At 52.5% G+C, this 21,358-nt stretch overlaps 5 protein-coding genes across 5 annotated transcripts; 2 read left to right on the top strand and 3 right to left on the bottom strand.

The window, feature by feature from the left end:
* Positions 1–1,117: 1,117 nt before the first annotated feature.
* BO97DRAFT_467493 (long chain fatty alcohol oxidase) lies at positions 1,118–4,491 on the bottom strand (the record flags this gene model as incomplete). Its single annotated transcript, XM_025699653.1, has 4 exons — positions 3,764–4,491; positions 2,602–3,713; positions 1,803–2,546; positions 1,118–1,152 (listed from the first exon to the last, which is right to left on the bottom strand). Exons 1-4 carry the CDS (start codon positions 4,132–4,134, stop codon positions 1,118–1,120), a joined length of 2,262 nt encoding a protein of 753 aa, XP_025556129.1. The 5' UTR covers positions 4,135–4,491.
* A 1,240-nt stretch (positions 4,492–5,731) lies between these two features.
* BO97DRAFT_431002 (uncharacterized protein) lies at positions 5,732–7,183 on the top strand (the record flags this gene model as incomplete). The annotated part of the gene is made up of 4 exons (XM_025697473.1): positions 5,732–5,834; positions 5,887–6,012; positions 6,076–6,144; positions 6,195–7,183. 4 exons carry the CDS (start codon positions 5,732–5,734, stop codon positions 7,181–7,183), a joined length of 1,287 nt encoding a protein of 428 aa, XP_025556128.1.
* Positions 7,184–7,271: 88 nt separating this feature from the next.
* BO97DRAFT_439885 (rRNA (cytosine-C5-)-methyltransferase RCM1) lies at positions 7,272–9,173 on the bottom strand (the record flags this gene model as incomplete). Its single annotated transcript, XM_025698025.1, has 2 exons — positions 7,272–8,906; positions 8,976–9,173. The coding sequence occupies 2 exons, from the start codon at positions 9,171–9,173 to the stop codon at positions 7,272–7,274; spliced, it is 1,833 nt and encodes a 610-aa protein (XP_025556127.1).
* Positions 9,174–9,606: 433 nt separating this feature from the next.
* Positions 9,607–10,491, top strand: BO97DRAFT_439884 (GNAT family N-acetyltransferase; the record flags this gene model as incomplete). The annotated part of the gene is made up of 1 exon (XM_025698024.1): positions 9,607–10,491. The coding sequence occupies exon 1, from the start codon at positions 9,721–9,723 to the stop codon at positions 10,489–10,491; it is 771 nt and encodes a 256-aa protein (XP_025556126.1). The 5' UTR covers positions 9,607–9,720.
* Positions 10,492–10,895: 404 nt separating this feature from the next.
* Positions 10,896–12,173, bottom strand: BO97DRAFT_80687 (FYVE zinc finger domain-containing protein). Its single transcript, XM_025701077.1, has 2 exons — positions 11,566–12,173; positions 10,896–11,382 (listed from the first exon to the last, which is right to left on the bottom strand). The coding sequence occupies exons 1-2, from the start codon at positions 11,992–11,994 to the stop codon at positions 10,960–10,962; spliced, it is 852 nt and encodes a 283-aa protein (XP_025556125.1). The 5' UTR covers positions 11,995–12,173; the 3' UTR covers positions 10,896–10,959.
* Between the last annotated feature and the right edge of the window lie 9,185 nt (positions 12,174–21,358).

The following is a 21,358-nucleotide window of genomic DNA, read 5'->3' as shown; positions in this document are numbered from 1 at the left end:
AAGAGCAGCAGACCGAGCATTTATAGATATGTTTCCCTCAGTCTATATTGAGGTTTGCAAGGTCTTGCTCCTGGACTTAGACCAAATCAATCAAGTGCTTGAACTAGGGCTGGGGGCCGCTTCTGAGATGGGGGCCAACAGGATCAATTTGAATTGACAAGGCGTTCAAAGCGTCCGGGATGAAGAGTCCCACTAAGTTTGGGGGCGGGCTGCATCATGAAGAATGACCATGGAACACTTCTTTCACAGGTGTAAGTGCAGGCAATCGTCATGCTTCTGAGTGCAATTTCGTTCAGCTTAAGTGTTGTGTTCGAGAGGTAATACTATTGGCCCAATGCACCATGTTGGAAGAGAGCCGACAGGCAGGATCTATCGCCATATAGTGGAAGCCGCGCAAGAAAACAGGATTCGCGCGTTGGTATGAATTGCGCAAGAATACCCTGTCGACAGCCGGTAATTTGGCCCCTATTGTAAGCATCCTGCACCTGCTGCGTTATTCCATCAGAGAAGGATTCCCGAACCGTTATTTTGCAGGCACGCACAGCCCCCGGCCAGGTTTCAGAGTACCCAAGGCCCAGGAACAGAGGGGTTTCGGTGATCCTTGGTGATGTGAATGCCATCATCCACTAAGCCTCATGACGATCCTGCAACAATGGAGGCTGGTAGGTACAAGGCTCTGTAGGAGTTACCTATACTCGTAGTCAGTAGAACATCTCTAATCACGATCACTGTGAAGAACATACATCGAGATACCCGGGTAGGTCTATCCCACTCTCCCTTTGCGGTCAGTACTCAGCTAATCCGCTGAGCTGATTGCTTTCTAATGAATTAAAGTGGTGATGACAAGGCTGAGCCTTTCAGCCGACAGCTAGAAGTCAAATAAATCTCTGACCCTTACTCTGACAGGGTCCACACCCTGGACCCTAGACTAAATGCCAGACTACGAATCCTGCAAGATGATACAGAATACCACGTGATCATCAGCTATTACACCCCGAGGTACTCTCTAGACTTACTATGGAAGGCTCGCCACTATAGAATGTGATTACTTCTCGACACCACATGAATCATGGCGCTAACGACATCCAGTGATCGTTAGCAACGCTGGCTTCGCTTGTCATTGACATCGGTCTCTAAGCAAAAAGTCTTGGTCTGGCCATCGCCAACGGGACGAATGGTAGTAATGAGGATGCACAAGCTGGCGATGATACATCGCGCCGGCTGAAAGAGTTGAGGCGAATGGAAACCAGAGACAGTCAGTCTGAAAGTTCTGGATTATACTCGGATACTATCGACGCGATGCAGAAGATCACGGGGACTGTTACTTGCAACGGGCACAAAAGGCCTAGGGGAGGACAAAAAGCCAATGGTCACCGAATATATCACTTCAGCTGCTGGAGCAGAACATCCTCCTTACACGAAGACACTGTGGGCGAATGGCCACTTGAATCCCCACCGATGTCCGCCACCAACCTCGAGGAAACCCGACCAAAGTACAATCATGTTTCGAAATCCATTCGATGACGACAATATATGCCGGTTGAAGGATCGGAGGCTCAAAGGATTTCATTGAGTCAGTCTGGACTTCTCCCTTTCAACATCTGTGGAAGGCACTAGAGGAGACTAATATACCATTCATGAATACAACAGTGTTGCAATTATGAAACAATAAAACAAAGTAGGCACATAAGAATAAGACAGGGCACAGCCCCCGCACACACGCTAATTTAGACCAAGCAGGCTAGAAACACACTGTTGCCTTTTACAACCCATTCACAACCGAGCCATTGGATGCGCCTCACGACTGTCTCCCAACGATTTGGCAATGTTCCGACTAGCCCAGTCAGCGATTGCCATGTTGGTAATCATAGGATTCACTCCGCTGGCACTAGGAAACACCGATGCATCCACCACATACAAGCCCCGAGTATCCCACACCTGACAGTCTGGATCGACCACACTGGTCTTGGGACTGGTGCCCATCCGGCAGGTCCCCATCTGGTGGGCACTAGCGAAGGTGGTCCGCTCGGGGTTGAGAGGAACCCTGTGAGCGCGCATATCCGCAAGCCAGGCTTGGAAGGACGCGTTGTTGGTGCCTTCTGCGGCTTCAGAGGGCGTCATCTCAGGCCGGATGTATGGGGGCAGTTCTCGCCAGGTCGTATGGAACTCCTTGGCGCCAGCAACGAACGCAAGTTTGGCAGTGCCAGCAAGCGCCTCCAGTATGTGCTTGCGATCATACGGAGACACCGTGTAGTCAACTCGACATCGCCCATCGACTGGATCTGGGTACACTCGTCCAGAGTCACGGTCTCGGGTGAGCGTGATAAATCCAGCCGTTCGCGGAAGGTTGAGCACCCACAACTTATAGTCGAGCCCGCCACGCCAGGGAAAGAGGGGAAGGTAGGCAGAAGGCAGCATGCATACAGCCTCAATCTTGACGCCGTGGCCTTTTTGATCGAGATTCTCAAACTCATTGACGACAGTGGTCAACGCGGATCCTTCCCAAGGTCGAATCTCTTCGTTGAGTACGGCGCCAGCAACGATGACTGTGGAAGGGCGTTAGTCAGACACTGGAAAAGGGTCCAAGAAGTTACAACAAACCTGGGTGAAGGTGGAGATTTCGTCCTATCTGTGAATTCCTCACTCCACTCCGCATGAGCAGCAGAGGGCTTTGCAAGGAGCCGCAGGACACCACCACGCGTTTGGCCTGAATAACTACTTTACGCTTCACAGCACCGAGACCTGACACTCCGAGGTACGAATCCCTTGAAGTCCACGTTCCCTCTACTCCACAGGCCACAGTTCCGTACGGCTTTTGTTCGAAGAGGATCTTGTCTGCACGGAACCCTTCCACGAATGTGGCCCCTCCCTTAGAGGCATCGGCCAAAAATGTTTCCGTCGGACCCTTTTTGCCGCATGTGTGACAGCCCAGAGTACAGTAGCCGCAGTAATGCGGACCATTACCTGTATTTTGAGGCACCGACTTGGCGGCGTAGCCCAGTCGGCGAGCTCCTTCCAAGATAAGGCGATTGGCTTTGTTGTGCTCGATATGCTCAATATTCACTCCCATTCGCTCGCAGACACGGTCCAAGCACTTTTGGTACTCCTGGCTAGTGAAGAATGATAACCCATTATTTGACCATTCCTCACGCACGTATCCCTGTGTCTGCAAAGCAGCGGACCAGTTGACTGTACCACCGCCACCCCAGGTTGAGCCCGCCAGGATAGCCAAAGACCCATCGTCGGTAACCACGCCGCCTCCCCCTTCGTACATGCTGATAAAGCCTTCATTGGCGGCCATGGGAAAGTGCTTAGACGAGTAATGATATGACTTGTCCACGACCATCACTCTGTAGCCAGCCTCGGTGAGGTTCTTGGCCGCGACGCTGCCACCGCAACCACTTCCGACAATCACCACGTCGGTCTCGACTATTTCTAGGTCGTCGCTTGGAGGGAACTGTAAGAATTCGTACTTGAAGCTGTCCGCAGGCTTGCCGTAGACCGGAACACGAGGGAAACCAAGGACTAGGCCAATAGTCGGGCTGAAGGTAATCCAGGTTTTCTTGAAAATCGTAGTTAGAGCCCGATAGGTAGCTCGAAGGGGTTTCAACCGGGAGGTTTCCCATCCTCGGAATATCTCCTCGCGAACGTCAATAGACTGATCTCGAATTGGAACCACTGATCCTGTCAGGAGCAGGGAGCCGGGGCGTGTACTGTTAAGCATGTTAGACCAAGAGCGTGGGTGCGAAGTGCAGGTACATACTTGAGGGCATTCAGAATGAGTTTTATTCCGTTCAGCCCCTCGTCGTGAACGTAGACCGAGAAAAGACGTTGAAGCCCGTCACGAAACTGGGTATTCGAGGATGCGGATTCCCGAAGATACTGACCGGCGATGGTAGCCGCATCGGGGCCCGGGATTCTGGAGATCAAGGTTGCAACAGCCCGGTCCATCTCTTGAGATGTGACTATCTTGGTTGCTTTGTTCTTGTACGCGACAGGAGAGCGGATGGACGGGACCACGGTGTCGGCCAGGGCTAGGAGGGTCCTCCATTGTGACGTTGTGAAGACAGCTCGGGTGGGTACTGGAGGGAGAGGCACATCCAGAGGGACGTGTTGAGCAGTGTTCTCATCCATGGTAGTGGTCTATCTCTGAGAGATGCGCGTGTTATGGATAAGAGTCGAGGAATAATGATGGGCTGTACAGATAGATAGACAAGTGTGACGAGTGAGAAGTGTTGTATGATGCTGGTAGAAGTCAGGGTCTCTCGACAGCGAAGTTGGAACTCTGATGCTGGCTTCTAGCTTTCAGCGTGGTTTCCTTTGCGCCCAGTTCCAGAAAGAGCAGGAACGAGTCGCACGGGCGAGAGAGAGCAGGAAAAGGGAGGCAGGAACGGAGAAAGGAAGGAAAGCACCCACGCCAAGTTCCTACCTCCTAATAATAAAGGCTTCGGTTAGGAGCAATCGCGGGGCTCCATAATTGTGTCGGGTTTGGTGGAGAGAGCTGGAAAACGGGCAACCTCAAGTGGGAGGGAGAGAGAGCGAGTAGTGGGTCGGCTCCGTAGATCGACATCTAGACCTAACATTCAACCGACGTGAAGTTGAACTTCAGGCCTAGCATTATCGGGTGCGGGGAAAGAGGGATAGTCGAGTCCAACGGTGGTTCCACGTGAGTTGAGCTCTTTGTGACCGTTAGAAGATGACCCATCAGAACGTTGCGCTATAGACTGCTTGAGGTTAAATGCAGATCCATCCCCGCGGGGAAATGCATGGGAACCTCGGTAGGATCGGGAGGCTGAGGTTATCGTCCTGGCAAAAGGCGGAGGTCGTATCCGTGCCATAATCGTTTTGAAGCTTATCGGCTCACGATAAAGCGTTCATCTGAGCGCTGTCGCGAGTGGATTTGAGCAATGAATGATATTTCGATGTGTAGAAGAGACGTTGATTCTCCGAACGAAGCGCCGGGGTTCCGAGCCCGTGACTGGCAGACACCCTACGACTCAGGCAATCATCGACCTCGACCTGAATGCCAAGTTCAGTCTGCCATGCTATGCTATACTAGGGGCGGGGAGGGCTGACGAGGGGCTGAGGAGCGGAAAATAGGTAGTTTCGACTCACAAACCTGTGGAGAGTAAGACATTGAGGCTGAGTGAGATGAGACTGTTGACTATGAACTGCCGGATTCTAGAGTGATATCAGCCATTTGTTGTAATAACACTCCTGCATTACTAAGGTACTGACTGCATTTCTTCCCCAGACTGGAATAACCATGGATACTACCTACGGGCGTGGACATGCGAGTGCGGTTAGACTGACTTAGACTTAACCTAATCGGGTAAGGCAAGCACCACCGACCGAGCTGAAAGTCAGTTTGCACCGTTTGTCTGTCATCGCAATCCGAACCGAATGCGATGCGATTAGCATCTCACCTGCGCCTGCTGCACTTGCCTATGATGTGAGATCGCAATAGCGACACGTGGTTTCTCTCCTCAATGAACTACTGCTTGCAATCAATCTTACGCATCGTGTCAAACCCACTCAATTCCTCCGCCTCGACCGTCCCGACTCGTGTCGTTGAGTTCACCCGATGACCACGACCCTTATCGCGTTTAACGAAGCTCAATTCCTCGCAAATTGCATTGCTGTTCCTACAAATCTTATACAGCCTAGACACCTGTGATATTAACAGGAGGCAATGGCGAGTGATTCTGGACCGGCGACAATCAGCCCGTCAATGCGACGGAGTCCCAAGACCGTTCTCCCGCCGGAGAGGGTCTTCTCCATACAGATCGGGACAGAGCTATTTCGTCTTTCTGGAGCGTCCATTGCATCCGATGGTCAGTCTGCCCAGGCGCCTTCCATTCTTGAGTACTTTCTAAGCCTTCGCAGCTCCGTCCTACTTCTCTCAATTCTTCGAAGAACAGATTCGTCAGAACGGTGACAATCCCAATATCCGAACCCTATACATCGATCGCGACCCAACCACGTTCAAAGAGATCGCCAAACATCTACAGGGTAGGGGTGTCAACCCGACATGATTCTGACCGTGTCAAGGGTTAATTGATTCGAGGAGGATAGGGTATCACATCCAGCCGACCAACGGCTCGCAGTTCGTCAAATTCTTTGCCGATGCTCAGTTTTACAGCTGTTCGTCACACCTCGGTCGCTTCGGAGTCCAGACATGCTGACGGTCGCAGTACCACGCTTGATATCGCAGCTGTTTGAGTCACAGATCTTCATCCAGATTGGCGATCGCAACTTCCAGATCCCGCGCGACATCTTCTCCGGGCCGGGCGACTCGCCGAACTTCTTCTCGTTGGGCTTCGCGGCTTTCTTCGCCTCGCCCGCCGAGGTGTTTCCAGGCCTGGTGCGACAGGGTCTTCTCCGGCCGCCAGCCATCACGCCACCCAGCGTGCCCAATCGCTCCGGGGAAGTGTTTGCGCAACTCCTTCACCTGTTACGGGGGTACCCGTTACGCATCCGGAACGAGGAGCATCGCGCGGAGCTCCTTCGGGACTGTCGCTACTTCCACTTGCGGGGGCTCGAGCAGAAGATCATCCCCCATCATATCAGTTACAATCCCATCTTGGCGCGAGACGAGATCATCATCCGTCTGGAAGACGTGCGCCGGTCGGGCGTCCATCTCGAGCAGGGTGACAACGCGGGTGGTAGCAGCTGGGTGCGGTACTCGCGTCCGTTCGTCGACGAAAAGAAATACGACCTAATCGTCGAGATCGGCGACGAAAGCACTATCCTCGATCTATCCACCAAGCATCCTTCCTTCCTGAACCTCACCAAATCCCGCGTCACAAGTCTCCTTCAGATCGTGGCTAGCAAGAAGCTGGCGGAGCTGGGGGATCTCTCTATCAGCGACGAGCAAGTATGGTTCGTGACGGGGCCGGATACGTGCCTGATCGTGGACGGGGAGCAGACGAGTTTCCGTGACGTGGTCGGATACTCCACACCAGATGCAGGCCAGACGCCGCAGGAGTTCCAGAATAAACGGAGACGGATTGAGGAGTCCGCCAACAGCCGCGTCTGGGTCGTGCGGACGGGACAATGGCGGATCTGTGTGCGGCCGAACGTGAACCAAGGAAGTCTGGACTTCCTGTTGCGGGCAGTCAAGTTAGATGTCTATACCCAGGAGACGGTTCGCAATCGCGGGCGACCATTCTTAGGATCGTGATTTTCTAGCCAGCGCCTGCATGAGGTATTATGATTATATACAGTGTACATACATATTTGGCGGAGGTAGTCATAGCTCTAATGTCTCTCTAATCCGAGAATCCACCCCATTCATCCTCGTCGTCGTTCTCATCGTTCTCATCGTCGTCGTCGTCGTTTTGGGCCGCATCACTTTGGTCCTTGTCGCCTTGGTCCTCATCATCTTGGTCCACCTCGTCGTGAACCTCAGCATGGCCGCTAGTTTCCTCCGCTACTGGCTCATCATCCCCATCTCGCACAAATCCAGCGATGAAGAACCCCCCGGTGCCTTCATCATCGCCCGGCCAACAGCGCAGACAGCCCTCCAGAACCTCATCCGAGAGACCTAGATCACCCACTGGCTGTACCTCGACACCAGCAACAGCACCACCAGCCTTCTCACTCCTCACACCGCGATGCCTCCACTTCTTCATGCCCTCGGGCTGCTCATCGCGACGCATGATCCTCCACCCGCGCCTCTTCGCCACATCCGACGCGAGAATCCTCGCGACGACGGCCTCATTCTCCACCATATGCACAGAGCACGTACTATACGAGACTCTCGTAGCAGCAGGGAAGTGCAGCGCATGCTCGACGATCCGCGTCTGCAGGTTAGAGAGCTTCTGCAAGCGCTCGGGGCCCATATGCCCATTCGCCGGCAGATCATTCTCATCGGTAGCCAAGGCTTCCTCGTCATCAGAAGCAGCCTTCTTCCCTTCAGTCCCTTCACGACCCGGATCGTCATCCTGCCTCCGCTTCCTCTTCTTACCCTGCGTCTTCTCAGCCCTGGCCCCGCTGGCAGGAGCCTCAGGCAACACAAGCGTGGGCACATCGTCACGACCAAGGATACCACTTCCCGAGCAGCTCGGATCAAGCAACAAGCCAGTCACATTCTCGAAACGCTCATCCTCGGGATCCAGCGCCAGAAAGTCCTGACCGGGTAGCACGGTAACCAGAGAATCGGCCCCAGCGGTAGTCACCATCTTCTGCAGGGTCTTCGCGCGCACCTGGGACTGATCCATCGACCAGACCCTTTTTTTCCTTTCAGCCCCCCTCCCCCCCGCTCCCGCCTCCGAGAGACCCCTACAAAGCAAAGAAGCCATATGCGTAGTCTTATTCCCCGGCGCAGCGCACCCATCCAACAAATCCCCACCACCCCAATTCCCATCCCCAATAAGCAGATACGCCGGAAAACACGACGCCTTATCCTGCAAAATGATCTCGCCACGCTTGTACGCGGGAGTGGACGTCAAATCCACCCCCTGCGCCACGGCCACCAGATCCGGTACATGCGCATCCAGATAAATCTTCCTCCCCTCGCCTTCCTGCCTTTGCGACTGTTGTAGCCTCCGCCCCTTAGGAACCGAAGTCCCAAGCTCCTTTAGAGAGTGCACAACCTCGTACCCCTTAAACGTCGTCTCAAGCTGCTGCTTCAGCGTCGTACGCACATTATTAATCCGTACCCAGCGCGGATACACCGCTCCCACATTACCGCTACCCCCACCAGATTTCTCACAAAGCACGGCCTCGCGCAGCGCATCAACAGAGACACAACCGCGCCGGACGCGCGCCTTGGTGAACTCAGCGCGTAACCGGGTCTTGTGGCGCTCGATGGCTTGGCGGAGTGGGTGGGTGGCTTTTGCGGCGATGCCGGATTTGGCGAGGAGGTGGTCGTGGACGAGGAGGAGGGCGAGGATGGGGGTTAGCTTTTCTTTTGTTAGTCTCAAACCTTCAGGAAATGAATAACAGGGGGGGCTGAGGGAGAGGTAAGCTACCTTCGGTTCAAGTTTCAGAATTCCGGCATTCTCGATGACTTCCTTCAGCAGGATGTCCCATTTGGAGGCTTCGATGATCAGAGCGTAGACTTGCGCGGGGGAGGCTTTCAGCGTGCGCGCGTTGTAGATGCGGGATTTGAAGGAGCCGCCTGTTGTTGGGGCGGTTAGGATGCCCACGGCGTCGTAGTAGAGGGACATCTTGGGTGTTCTTTTTTTCTTTTTTGATTGCAGTACGAGATGGGTTGGAGATGGGAGGGGATGCTGGATAAATTTTGGTGTTTGCATTGTTTGTTTTGATTTTTTGATAAGTGTATATATTGTATACTGGCGCATCGATAGGGTATCAACATGACAAGTCTAGATGTTTAGCTATCGTGGTATTCGCTCTGGTCATCTGAAATGACTGAACTCCTAGCATACATCTACAATTTACATCCATTCCTCTTGTACAAGACAATCCCCCAAATCGTAACTTCAGAAACAACAATCTTATCTCCGCATCTCCGCCCCAACTCCGTTATCATATCAGCCCGCATAAGTAAGAATATCGATTGACTCACCCACTCACGCCCTAAACTCTCACCCCTGTCCGCCTTTATACCAAAGCGCCCTCCTCCACAAACAGCGTGAAAACCAACCCAACCACCAACCCGCAGGACCTCAATCAACCGGCAAGACCTCAATCAACCGGCAAGACCTCAATCAACCGGCAAGACCTCAATCAAACGGCAAGACCTCAGAAAAAATGCTCCCCAAAAACTTCACGAGCACCCTTCTCCCCCCACCATCCCGAGGTTTATCCCCAACCCACGAGACCCAAAAATACACCCTCCCAACCCCAACAACACCAAACCCACCAACCAACCCGGCAATCCTAACCGACGCGCTCCACATCCGCCAAAAAGTCTTCATCGACGAGCAACACTGTTCCGCGGAGGAGGAGGTGGACGCCGACGAAGGGCGGAGTTGGCATTGGGTTGTGTATTATTCGCCTGCTGGTTGCGCGTGTTCTTTGACGGAGGGAGGGGTGGATGGTGGTGTGAGCACCAACGGGACAACTACCAGAGTTCCCGTTGCGACGGTTAGGCTTGTTCCGCCGCCGAATGTGCATCATAATTTCTTACCACATGGGGAGGGGGAGGGTGGGGACGGGGGGCATGGAGGGGAGGACGAAGGGCAAGAGCCGTATATCAAGTTGACGCGCGTGGCGGTCTTGCCTGAGTTTCGCGGATATGGGCTTGGGAGGGCGGTTGTTGAGATGGCGCTGGAGTGGGCGGCGAGGAATGCGGCTGAGATTGATGCTGTTGCTGCGGATTTTCAATCCCGGGGAGGGGAGGGTGGGACCCGGGGACAGGAGAAGCCGACCAGGTGGCAAGGGTTGGTGCTGGTGCATGCGCAGACGCAGGTTGAGAAGATGTACATGCGGTGTGGGTTTGTGACCGACGAGACAATGGGAAGGTGGCATGAGAATGAGATTGAGCATTTGGGGATGTGGAGGCGGTTGGAGACCGAGTAGCATCCATCTACAGCGGGGAGTGGAATACTGAGTGAGATAGACTACAGCCTGCTACATAAACTCTAGACAGCACATAAGTATCTCATATATCAAGGTCATTCTGTTTATTGAAATCTAACTCGTGTATTGAAGGAGGCCGGGTTAATAAACACCAGTCCGAAAAAAGATCGCCGCTCAAGGCAACATGACGGGGTATCCTAAGCATAAGGAGACAAGCAGATTGAAGACAAACACCTCCACCGCTCCGGCGATCATTAGAAGAAAAACCACAGCAAAATCCCGAAAACTCCGCACAGGAACACCGAAAATGAACCGAAAAGACGTGAAAGGTATGTTCTAAAACAAGTATGTACGAAGTAAAGTGAAGTGAAGTGAAGTGAAGTATGGCGTGAGTCAATGCTGGACGTGGGCGCATATTGACCGCGCAGGTGTATGGGCATGTTCATTAATGCGTGAAGTCGTCGTCGTTCAGAAAGTGCTCCAGTTCCAGCCGCGGGGGACGCTGGCAGCGATCTCCGTGGTCTGTCCCGGCACCCCGTTCAGTGCAGCGGCCTTGAGGCTCTCGACCGGCGAGGGCTTGGCGTTCGTAGAGACAGCACGGTCGGCTTGGCCGGCAGTGACACCGGTCTGTGCATCGAGCTGCGTCTGGATATTGTTGAGACGCTCGGTGCGGGATTCCTCCCAGCGCGAATAGGCGCTCCAGCAAAGATCGCAGGCACGCGACGGAACACCTTCGGGGTGGAAGCGGGCATTCTGATCGAGAGGGACGACATAAGGGGTGTGGGAAGAGCAGAAGACATGGCCGCAATGGCGACAGTGGTGGCGACGCAAGAAGATACCAAAGGACGAGCGGCAGGTAGGAGAGTCGCAGTTGGGAGAAGCAGAATCCGCCTGAAGGAGGATGCTTGTTAGCTTTAAGTTCGATGCATGTGAGATAAGGGAGCGATGGCGTCATGCGGATCACGCGATCATTCGCAATGACTGGCTTGCGCGACGGGGAGCCGCAGGCACGCCACAACACATGTATATAACACACCATCGCCACCCGAAAAGGAAAAACAAAGGTATACTCACTTTCCAGTGTTCGCGAGTAGGCTGCCCGGTCACCTCGCCCAGGTCTTCCTTCTTCATCCACTCATCCTCCGCCAGCTTGCTGACAGTCGAGCCACTGCTGTAGCTTTCCATGGTGGAGCGACGAGAAGCGGGAACACCGATCTCGCCCTCAGTGAGACTGTCCAAGGAGCCGTGGACACTGCGGGGAGGAGTAGGTGGCGAGGATTTCTGAGCGTGTTCGTTGGGGCGCAAAGCAGCGGGAACGTAAAGAGGGCCCTTCAGGGGACGAAGCTGCTTGCTGTGAAGGGGAAGGAACTGCTGCTGGGGCGACGCGGGCGAGTTGTTGGCGGTGGTCTCGGCGGAATTGATGGGGGTAGGTTGACCGTAGATGGAGATTTGGTTGCCCGTGAACACGGGGGTGGTAGTGGCGGTAACAACGTGGGTGGCCATTTGGGGAACTTTATGACTTATGATATCACCAAGGTCGGAAATAAGGTTGAGGATGTTGTTATGACAGAAGGCGGTGGAGAGGAGAGAATATGCACGAGAGAGATGGATAGATGGTTTCTTGAGATATGGGGAAAGAGAAATGTCGCTCAGGAGAAATTCGACAATCAGGAAGGATGGAAGGGAATTAAGTAAGGGAGGATCTTGACGGTTTCGTAGGAACAGACAAGATCAACAAGACGATGATGTTAGGGGATGATGTTGAGTTTAGATCAAGCACACAGTTATCGACAGAGAAGCTGGCTGGAACCAAAAAAGCATCGCAGTGGCAAGTAGAGAAGAGGCGGGTTGATAAGGTTCGCTATGACGAAGGCAATCTGAGGATAAGCGCTGATAGACAGATGCTAAGACGAGACTGGTTCAAGTAGTCGGGGGGATCGCAAAACCAGGCGGAGGGTTGAGTTGGTAGGTTGGTAAGTTGGTAGGTTGGTAGATTGAAGGTGGTATGAGAAAGTAGTAACCAAAGGTCAAATAAACTTGGAAAAGGTATAGTTATGATATGGTTGGGATGGTATCCAGCACTATCACCAGTGCAGTTGAGAAGTAACACTTGAAGAGCGAGGGGGATGTCCCGACTACTAATATAGTTACGGATGTTTCTGTTCTGCGGGATGGATTGGGGGGGGGGGGGGGAGGAATTGGAAAATGGGAGATTAATTATTAACTGGCTCTTTCTGGACGGATGGACTGCCACACACACATACATCTCTCTGTCTTCTCTGTGTCTGGCTGTGTCTCTCTCTAGTCTATTTTGCCATGCCTACTTGCCTTGTGGAGATTCGCGCTAGCGGATAGAGTCCCAAAATAATAAATTAATTTCCAATTAAAATAAAAACGGGAAATAAGCGGGCGGGTGAGCTAGACGAAGTCGGCGGCGAGATTACCATTGGGGGAGACGGGAGAGGGGAGAAAAGCCGGAGAGAGGGAGAGAGCGAGAGAGACGGAGGGATCATCATCTTCCACCCATCCTGGTCGCATTCACTCGATAAAGGTTGAGGCTAGAAAGTCCCGAAGAAACAGCAGCCGGTGGAGCCGTTGGAGGCGACACTTCCACACTTCCACACTTCCAAACTTCCAACCAAACTTCCCTCTCCCGTTAGAATTACCCTATTCATCATCCACTTCTATCTTCTACGAGTACTGTACATACTTACATACCGATCAATGGCATCAAGCGCGCACCCCCCCTACCCCCAAGTCGGATAATATACAGATGCCTGCAGCAGCACAGAATATCTGCAAGTCTGACTGTGACCACCCCCTCCCGGGGAAGATGGGAAATAAGGGGGGAACGCCATCCCTACAACCTGCAGCTGATACATCCGCGTCGTTGTTGTAACATACCAAAAAACCCTCCCTCCCGATCGGAAGCATGCCAACCACACTAAACCCAAACCAGCACGGCATTTTACCGAGGGATGAACCCGAGGTGAAGGGATGATAGTCCAAAGTTATCGGATGTGACTGTTACTCGTTTCTACCTACTGTACCTACGGAGTACTGCCAGCCCATATACAACTCGAATCTTTCCGGCTTCAGCTTAACGACTGACGACAACCACCATCAGCCCGTCTGGGTCAGATGAACCAGTTGATGATGCATGGATATAGACCAGGGACTGTGAACATGTAGAAGTTCCCAAGCAAGGTAGGAGTAGCATCCGACAAAGTCCAGGATGACTGGCTGGTTCCTGTCCCTAGCAAGTCTCATCATTCCTTCACGATCCGTCGGATATCTGGAATCAATCAGGGATGGATGTATCGCCAGCCAGTCTTCTATTTCCGAAGTCATGAAGATAATCGAATGAGTCCTTCTTCCTCCCCTCCTTTTCGAGTCCTCCCTCCGGTCACTCACACACACACACACAACCTCTCTTGCTCTCTCTCTATATGTATCCCTCCTTGACCGCCTCTTGCAGTCACCTTTAACACATTGCTCATGATGAATCATCGATCAAGCCAGTGGTATGGGAATCAAGTATGCATCCCGGTTTTGTGGCAACCAGTTAATCAACACTGAACGACAAGCATGATAACTTTCCCCTTCAGGTAATCTCCATGTTCTCAGTGCTCTTGTCTTTCCCCACTCGTGCTGGGGAGGTGAAGGGCTCCATCTTTTCTTCCCATCTCCAAACCCACATCCACACCCACTGCCACTCCAACCCCCTTTAGAGCGGTTCTCTACCGCGCTCCTACCAAGTGAGATGCGACATTCGGCGGCTACCGGTGAAATCAGAATAGGTGGGCTGCTTATTGGTTGTAGGTGAACCGGGAAGATGCCCCTCTGTAGACTCGGGCCCACCGACCGACCCGCCTTAGCAACAAGCAGTGCGCAGTGCGCAGTGCAGTCAGTGAGTGCAGCGATCGCGGTGAGTTACTCTCTTAGGAAGAGTTCACGAGACCATCACCATCACTAGTTACTGTTATACTACTTCCAACACCAACTCAACTTCGGGTTGTTCCCGCGATTGCTACCTAGAGATGTACTGTACAGTACTTTGGACAAAATTGCATCGTTTCTGTCACCGACCTGCTCTAACTATCACTCTCCCCTTGCAAGTGGCTCACAATATTACTGCTTCCACTAGGCAAGGACACGGGCAATCTGGCGGTGACAGACCGACTTGTGCTACCCTTCCCGTGCCAATCAATCTGATCGGATAAGGATTAGAGGATGGGTGAAATGAAGTCTCCGGAAGCCGTGGAAGTCCCAAGGTCAATCTACATCACACTAGCCGGAGGGCCGGACTGGGTCCACGGTCTCTTCATCTGCGAGCCTGGAGACTGCGACCGGGTCTTTGCACGGTGAATGAAGGTGGTAGGGAACCAATAAGTGCTGCGGACGGCCATTCCCAATGCAGCGGATCATCCTCTGAGTTCCAAACCTCGCCTGCGGATTGGCGACTTTGACCATCAGCTTATCGCGGCACGATCATTGGTCCTGATCGCCTGGCCACGTTGTCATTGGTCAGTGCTCCGACCAGCACGGACAGACCCCGAAGAACGGGGTCTCTCACTACGGAGTACCTAGTACGGTACCTACTGACCGTCGCCTCTCCAGGGCGCTCGCTGTCTTCGCCTTCGCCGCCTCAGCTTCGGGCAAACCGCCCTGACCGATTATGTAACGGTTACGACTGTCGTCCGCGGGCGGCGGTGGCTTCATTACTCCTTTGGGCTAGGTCTTCCGTTGTACCTCGGCCGTTGGGACTTTGACTTGTCCGCGCTCCAGCTTAACTGACTGGTTCTGACTCGCAGCAGGCGGATGTTTGGCTGACCGACCGTTGAACCTGGAGTCCTTGACTCTTCTGCACGGGATCCCAGCCCTGTCAGTGTATATAGCCTACGACGCACAGAGTATAGGTCAGCCGGGCTGAGTCGCGTACCTGACAGCTCCGGAGAGATATTGACCCGTCTGCAACTCCTCCTGGTCTTGCGGTCTGAAACCACATCCGAAATTGAGAGTCGTTCGGGAAGCCGCTACGGCGAGTCTAAATTGTTCAGGATTTCGCTAGTCCGCGCAGCCTGTTCGCTGGTTGGTGCAACCTGCAGCCATGGCTGTAAGACATCCGTCGCCGTACAGGTGCAGCCCTGGCACTGTCGGCCATTGACCAATTATTCATTCATTGTAGCTTGGACAGTAAACAGTTAGACTGTCAGACTGTCTCTCGTTAGACCAAACACAATCCCATTAACCCTGTCAGGGGAGTCTAGACTACTCCTCTTACTAAGGCAGCAAGCAGACTGGGATGTCAATGTCCTGCTGCTGCAGGATCCAACTAGTCCGTCCTGTCCATCGGCTCATTTGCAGGGACGAGGGAATCATGACAACAATGGCGTCTATACATAGACAGGGATGCCACAGGAACTATAGTTCAGTCTACTATATGGAAGGAGCTGGAAAGGGCTCTTGCGCGCATGTCTCAAATTCAGGTCAACCTGGAACGACAGCCGGCATGAACGACGTTACAATCTCTGCCACTAGATCAGCAGCTAGAGCGCATCAAGACCAAAACGGGCGTGTAACGAAGGCGACAAACACAGGGCTTACCCCTTGTCGTGCCCGACTCTCAACCTTAGGCTGCTAAGGCTGCTGCTAGTCGAGTCGCGCAAGTCGCTAGTGCCAAGGCCAAGCATTATGGCAGTTGATACATCAATCGCTCTTCCCTATGAAAGCACAGGCATTTTCTATTATCAATTCCCCCCTAATCTCGAATGGGACGAGAACTGATTACCGTCGGTGAATTGGAATGGATCTCCACGACTTTCCAGAGTACCGCACACCACCAATGATCGGGAATGCGATCCTATCAACCCGGTCGGAGTTGCTAAGTTGGGAAAAAAAAAAAAAAAAAAAAAAAAAAAAAACCTAAAAAGCCCTCATGTTCTCGCTAGGTCTTGGCAGGACGAGAATGAGATGGCTGGAGAAAGCTCCGGTGTAAGGGAAGAGAAAAGTCTCCGGGCTCTCTCCGAATTACTTCCCCCAGCAACCCGTTCCTTCGCCTCCCGACGACACCGCAGCAGTTCCGAAACCACGGTACGAGCTGGATGCTAAGGAGATCTCCGTCGATCCATCCTAAATCAGCAATCTCGTCGAACACTCGTCGAAGGCTCGAAGCCCTCCGGTGGTCCAAGAACAGTCCATGTTTCGTCAAACTGTGAATACGGGGGGTTGATCAACGTGGGCGAAAGGGGTCCAAGCTGGATCTTGGGGAGAGTCGGTTGGGAGTTGGAACATGTTTCTAGTTTCTAGTGTCTAGTATGCAATCTGTCTCATGTTCCCCCCTCCTCACAATCGAGTCTAGCGCCTGCTATTTGCTTCCTATGTAGTATGTAGTATGTACTGAAAGCACTGCACACCGCACAGTGCTTGCACCAAAGGACAATGCCGAAGAGATTGCAGGGTGGGCGCGGCAGGCACCAACAGCCAAACAAGCTACTAACTATTGGCCGCGCTAGCACGAAGTAAACAACAGCAGTGAAGCAGCCGAGCCGAGCAGAACCCAAGCGACCACTCAGCCAAGGCTTAAGGAGAGACTAGCTCGTGGCCGGCACCATTCTTCTTTCCTTTTCGATGGGCCCTTTCTTATCCACTTGTCATTATCGTTAGCAACCACCCGCGGAAGAAGCGCAGCATTTGGGATCTCTACGAATAGAAACGGTGTACGTATACCTCGGCTTTTACATACGCGTTTACTCGAGATGTCTCATAGCATCGCCACAAAAAAAACACAATTGTGGCTTTGCTCTCTGCAGTCTTCCCGAACACGCACTCTTTCTCTGAGTTGAATTGCCAAATATACATCTTCATCACCACCAGCATCAGCAATGGCAAGTCTGTAGTCTAGACCTTAACTTAACCCTCACTAATCCCCAATCGAATCTCCAAAGCCATGTAAAGTTCACACCAGAAAAATCTTAACTCTCTCCCCTGCCTTCCGTCTCTCACCCGATAGTCTAGTCTAGTTCTAGCCCTGCGCATCAACAACCGGGCCGGTTCACTCCCCAATCCCATCTCATCTCATCTCATCTTGGTCGAGAAACAAACCATAAATGAAAAATTGAGTGAGAGTCTACCTAATGCATGAGAAATCCGATTCGGACTAGTGGACCACAGTATTCAGATTGAAGTAAATCCGCTAGCATGCATTGGGATTAACCTGCGCTTCTAAAGTTCTGAGGTGTAGTCGCGGGCGATTTGTTGCAGATTCCCGGCGGGGCTTTTTTTGTTTTGGTTGCTTTTTTTGGTGTGTGTTTGGCTTTGTCGGGGTTTGGGGTTGGGGATTGTTTTGCTAATGCGATTGTTGTAGGGTGTAGACTGTCTACCTAGGGTGTGTGTATGTGTGTCTACGTACACCGACTGGCTTTTGGGGCGAGGAATGGGGAGTGGGAGTGTAGATGTGTACGTGGTCTGTTTGAGGTGTTGGGGATTTGTCTAATCTGATTCGGGATCATCGCTTCGGATGGGTCGAGGGGTCTGGGTTGATCGATCGAGTGGGTTATGCGATGTACTCGGGGTCGAGGGGCGTTAGGGTGGTGCTGTTGTCTTGTTTACATTCTTTGGTGGTTGTTATCTTCAGTTAGGTAGTTTTGTTCTATTCCTTAACAGAAATGGGTGCCTGGTGAGGACTCCTCTTTGCTCTAAGAGGTAGAGTTTCGTTGTAGTCAACAGGAAGCTGCATACTTCTAGGAGTATCTAGTTTGTGTTCAAAAGTACGCATACTGTATATGTTTGCTATCGGCTCCGTGCAGATCTATACTTATCATGCCGAACTCTGATATCGCGGACAACATATACTTGTGGTGCGAACATTCCTCCCTTAGACTCATCGCAGACGGGGAAGTTTCCGATGCTTCACAATATCGATGATCACACAGCACCGCAAGTTTCACATGAAAGCTTACTTGGGAAATGTACATGCACTCGAGGCTCAGCCCTTACTGCAGTGATGCGGACATATAATGCTCTTGATTCGTATACGACTTGACATATCAAATTCTCTCCCTACCTAAGGCACGGCCCCTCGATAGCAGCCAGAAGACAGTACGGCATGCAGTGGCAAGCAGGTTGACGAGTCATCAGGCATTTGTCACTGAGTAGTCAGTAGGAATCAACGAGAACATCAGCTGACCTCTGTTGTGAGGCGATAGTATGAGTAACTGACTAGTCAAGTTCACCGCCACCTATAGCAGTGTGGCGACGATGCTCACCTGACCTCTCCGGGGCCGCCACGATAAGGACGGAAGCAAGCGGCGGGGAGGTTTCTCTTATCGCCCAGTGGCGGCGGGGTTTCTCCATCCCTCGCCTGTTCCGATCGAGTGGACTGACTCAACTGGTACCAGTGTTACCTAACCTCAGCTCTCACCGGGACTATCATCCAAATACAATGCTTGCCACCTTACTCTCCGGTGGCTGAATTCTATGGCTTATGGGATACTCTTATGCGATGCAAGTGGGCTTGGTGGGGGATAAGTTCATCCATTCCATTTCAAGTCACCGACCGAGGCTGGGGACTTGGGGTACCGAGTACATTCTCACTCCATCAAAGCAATTACCCCTCATTGCATGATCAGCCAGTTGGTATGTATCATTGACTTGGTTTCAAAGGATGAGTGGTCTCGGGCTTGTTCCAGCTCAGACGGACTTGCAACCGAATGGACAGGTTGATCTGCAGTGCACGGAGTGCAAGCGGGGAGGGGCTGCAAGTACATTGACATCTAAGTATGTGTTGTCGGGATGAGGGGGTCAAAGAGAGTGAATAGCCTAAGTTCACGCCGGTCTCTATCGTCGACTTTGGGTGGTTTTGCCGAAGAACTTCCCATGCTGACGGTTGTGAATCAATTAGACAGACTATCTGGACCCGTTCTGATGCCGATGACGCCAGGGTCCGTCCATTCCTGTGATCTATGGCGTCAGTCAAGATAAGATCGCATACCACCCCCACCAAAGTCACATATCAGCTCTACGCTGTGTGCCCATGCTTCAGAGCCTCTTCGACCAGCCACATCATCGGTCCAAGTTGCAAGGCTAATTAGGGGGCCTCTTATTCCCGTGTACCTAGTACTTGGGTACCTGGATTTCCGATCACAGCGACAACGGGGACGCTTGCGTCACATGGCACCTTTCTCCGAGCCGATCAGATACAATGCAACCTGACTGAACACGGCCGGACCACTTTGAGGTCTGGCCCTTTCGCCCTTTCAGGTTTTCAATAGCCTGGACCGACCGTATCCAAGATTTACTGGCTCTGACACGTGTGTATCTGCGACCCAGCATGCAGTCAGTGCGTCATATGAGGGGTTCCCAAGTTGTTCCAAATCAGGATAGGACACGCATGGCCGATTCCAGACCAGGATTATGGCCAGATGGGGAGTTGGTGGTTTTCGAGCCCAGAGCGGACTGGGCAGAGTCGAGGCTCTATGTCCATATCCAGAGTCATGGACAGGAATCATGCCGACTCGACTTCCGTGTCTCTGAGGACGATCGCTTAGGGCGCTTCCGTGACAGCTGACAGTCAATGCACCATCTGGTGTACCCCGCACCCTGCATCTCCATGTTACTCACATGCGCGCGTTGCTGGAGGGGTACAACATGTCGCCCGCCGCGTACACTGGACAGGAATTGAATATGCACCTCATAGTCCCGCCTGCTTCCTAGCGCTATGACACGTGTGAACCTGGAGTGAATCGCCCTTGTATCTCCGTTGATTTCCTGGAAACGACAACATGTCGGAGCCGTATGCTATTGATCTCGAAGCGCCGCATGCGCGTGTCCCGTCGCGACCGAGGCCAGCATGGATCGTAAACAGTGTCTGTCGGGTTCCCAGGATGTTCCTGTTTGAAACCCGACGTATCCCGCACATCGGAGCTTTCGGGCTATTGCATCCTCTCGTTTAAATGATCTATTGCTCGTATTGAAGTCGCATGGCTGTCAGTCATCGGATGCCTGTGATATGACTCGACGAGCCTCCTACAGACCGCTACTCTCGGAGTTCGAGGCTGCGATGCCTGCTCAACTAATCAGCCTTTCCCATTCGTCCGACCTTGTGCATCCATATGACAGATGCTTCATGAGCATGTGCTTCTCTAGTTGGGTGTTACGACCATCCGCGCAGTCCATGTCCCAACATTTCCCCTAAGGTCTACTTACTGCTCATGTCACAGATTGGTCTCGGTCAAAGCAGTGGATTTTTGACGAGACAATGTGGCTTGATACAAGCGCAGATGCAGATACACGCAACATGCTGCATTTGAGGAGTAAAACGAGGAGTCCAAGCTCATTCGCCTCATTGTGCCGCGCCGTCGCATCGCCTGACAACCTTCGTCTGCACTGACTACGAGTACAATCACATGTCATGATACTCGACGAGCTGTTGCAGTTTCAATCGGGTGCGGCACCGGCACCATGCAATGTTCTTAAATACGGTCATGCTTACATTGTTCGGTCGAGTGTTCTATCAAAGGGCTTCGACTGAGTGATGTATTACAAACGGACCGTAGGAAGTGACAACCATGATGTCCAATTAAGGATGTTTGCTTCGTCGGGCATGCGATGCGGCCGTGCTACGATGCGCTCATCATACGAGGAACATGCAGCAGGAAGCAAACTACATAGTGACTCATGGTAAAGACAACGTCAACGGCCCGTCTTCGTTGTTCCGAGTTGGTGCAATATGGCTCATGTTGGACTTGATTCATTACAGAGATCTCTTTCCCAGGACTAAATCATCGATCTCTGTGGTCGCGACCCATTGTCAAGACAACGTCTGCCTCTGTCTTTGTTCTCGGAGCTTGAGCGATTGCTGCTCTCG

The sequence above is a fragment of the Aspergillus homomorphus genome (assembly GCF_003184865.1).
Source record: "Aspergillus homomorphus CBS 101889 unplaced genomic scaffold BO97scaffold_2, whole genome shotgun sequence".
Lineage (NCBI taxonomy): Eukaryota > Fungi > Ascomycota > Eurotiomycetes > Eurotiales > Aspergillaceae > Aspergillus > Aspergillus homomorphus.
The sequence above is the reverse complement of the archived record's forward strand: the minus strand, read 5'-3'. Positions and strand labels throughout refer to the sequence as shown.

What these genes read in the sequence shown, in the direction of transcription:
- BO97DRAFT_80687 (XM_025701077.1), bottom strand. Translation starts at nt 11,994, where the DNA reads ATGGCCACCCACGTTGTTACCGCCACTACCACCCCCGTGTTCACGGGC. An exon ending in CTACTCGCGAACACTGGAAA is followed by an intron (nt 11,383 to 11,565) that starts GTGAGTATACCT and finishes ATCCTCCTTCAG; the next exon opens with GCGGATTCTGCTTCTCCCAA.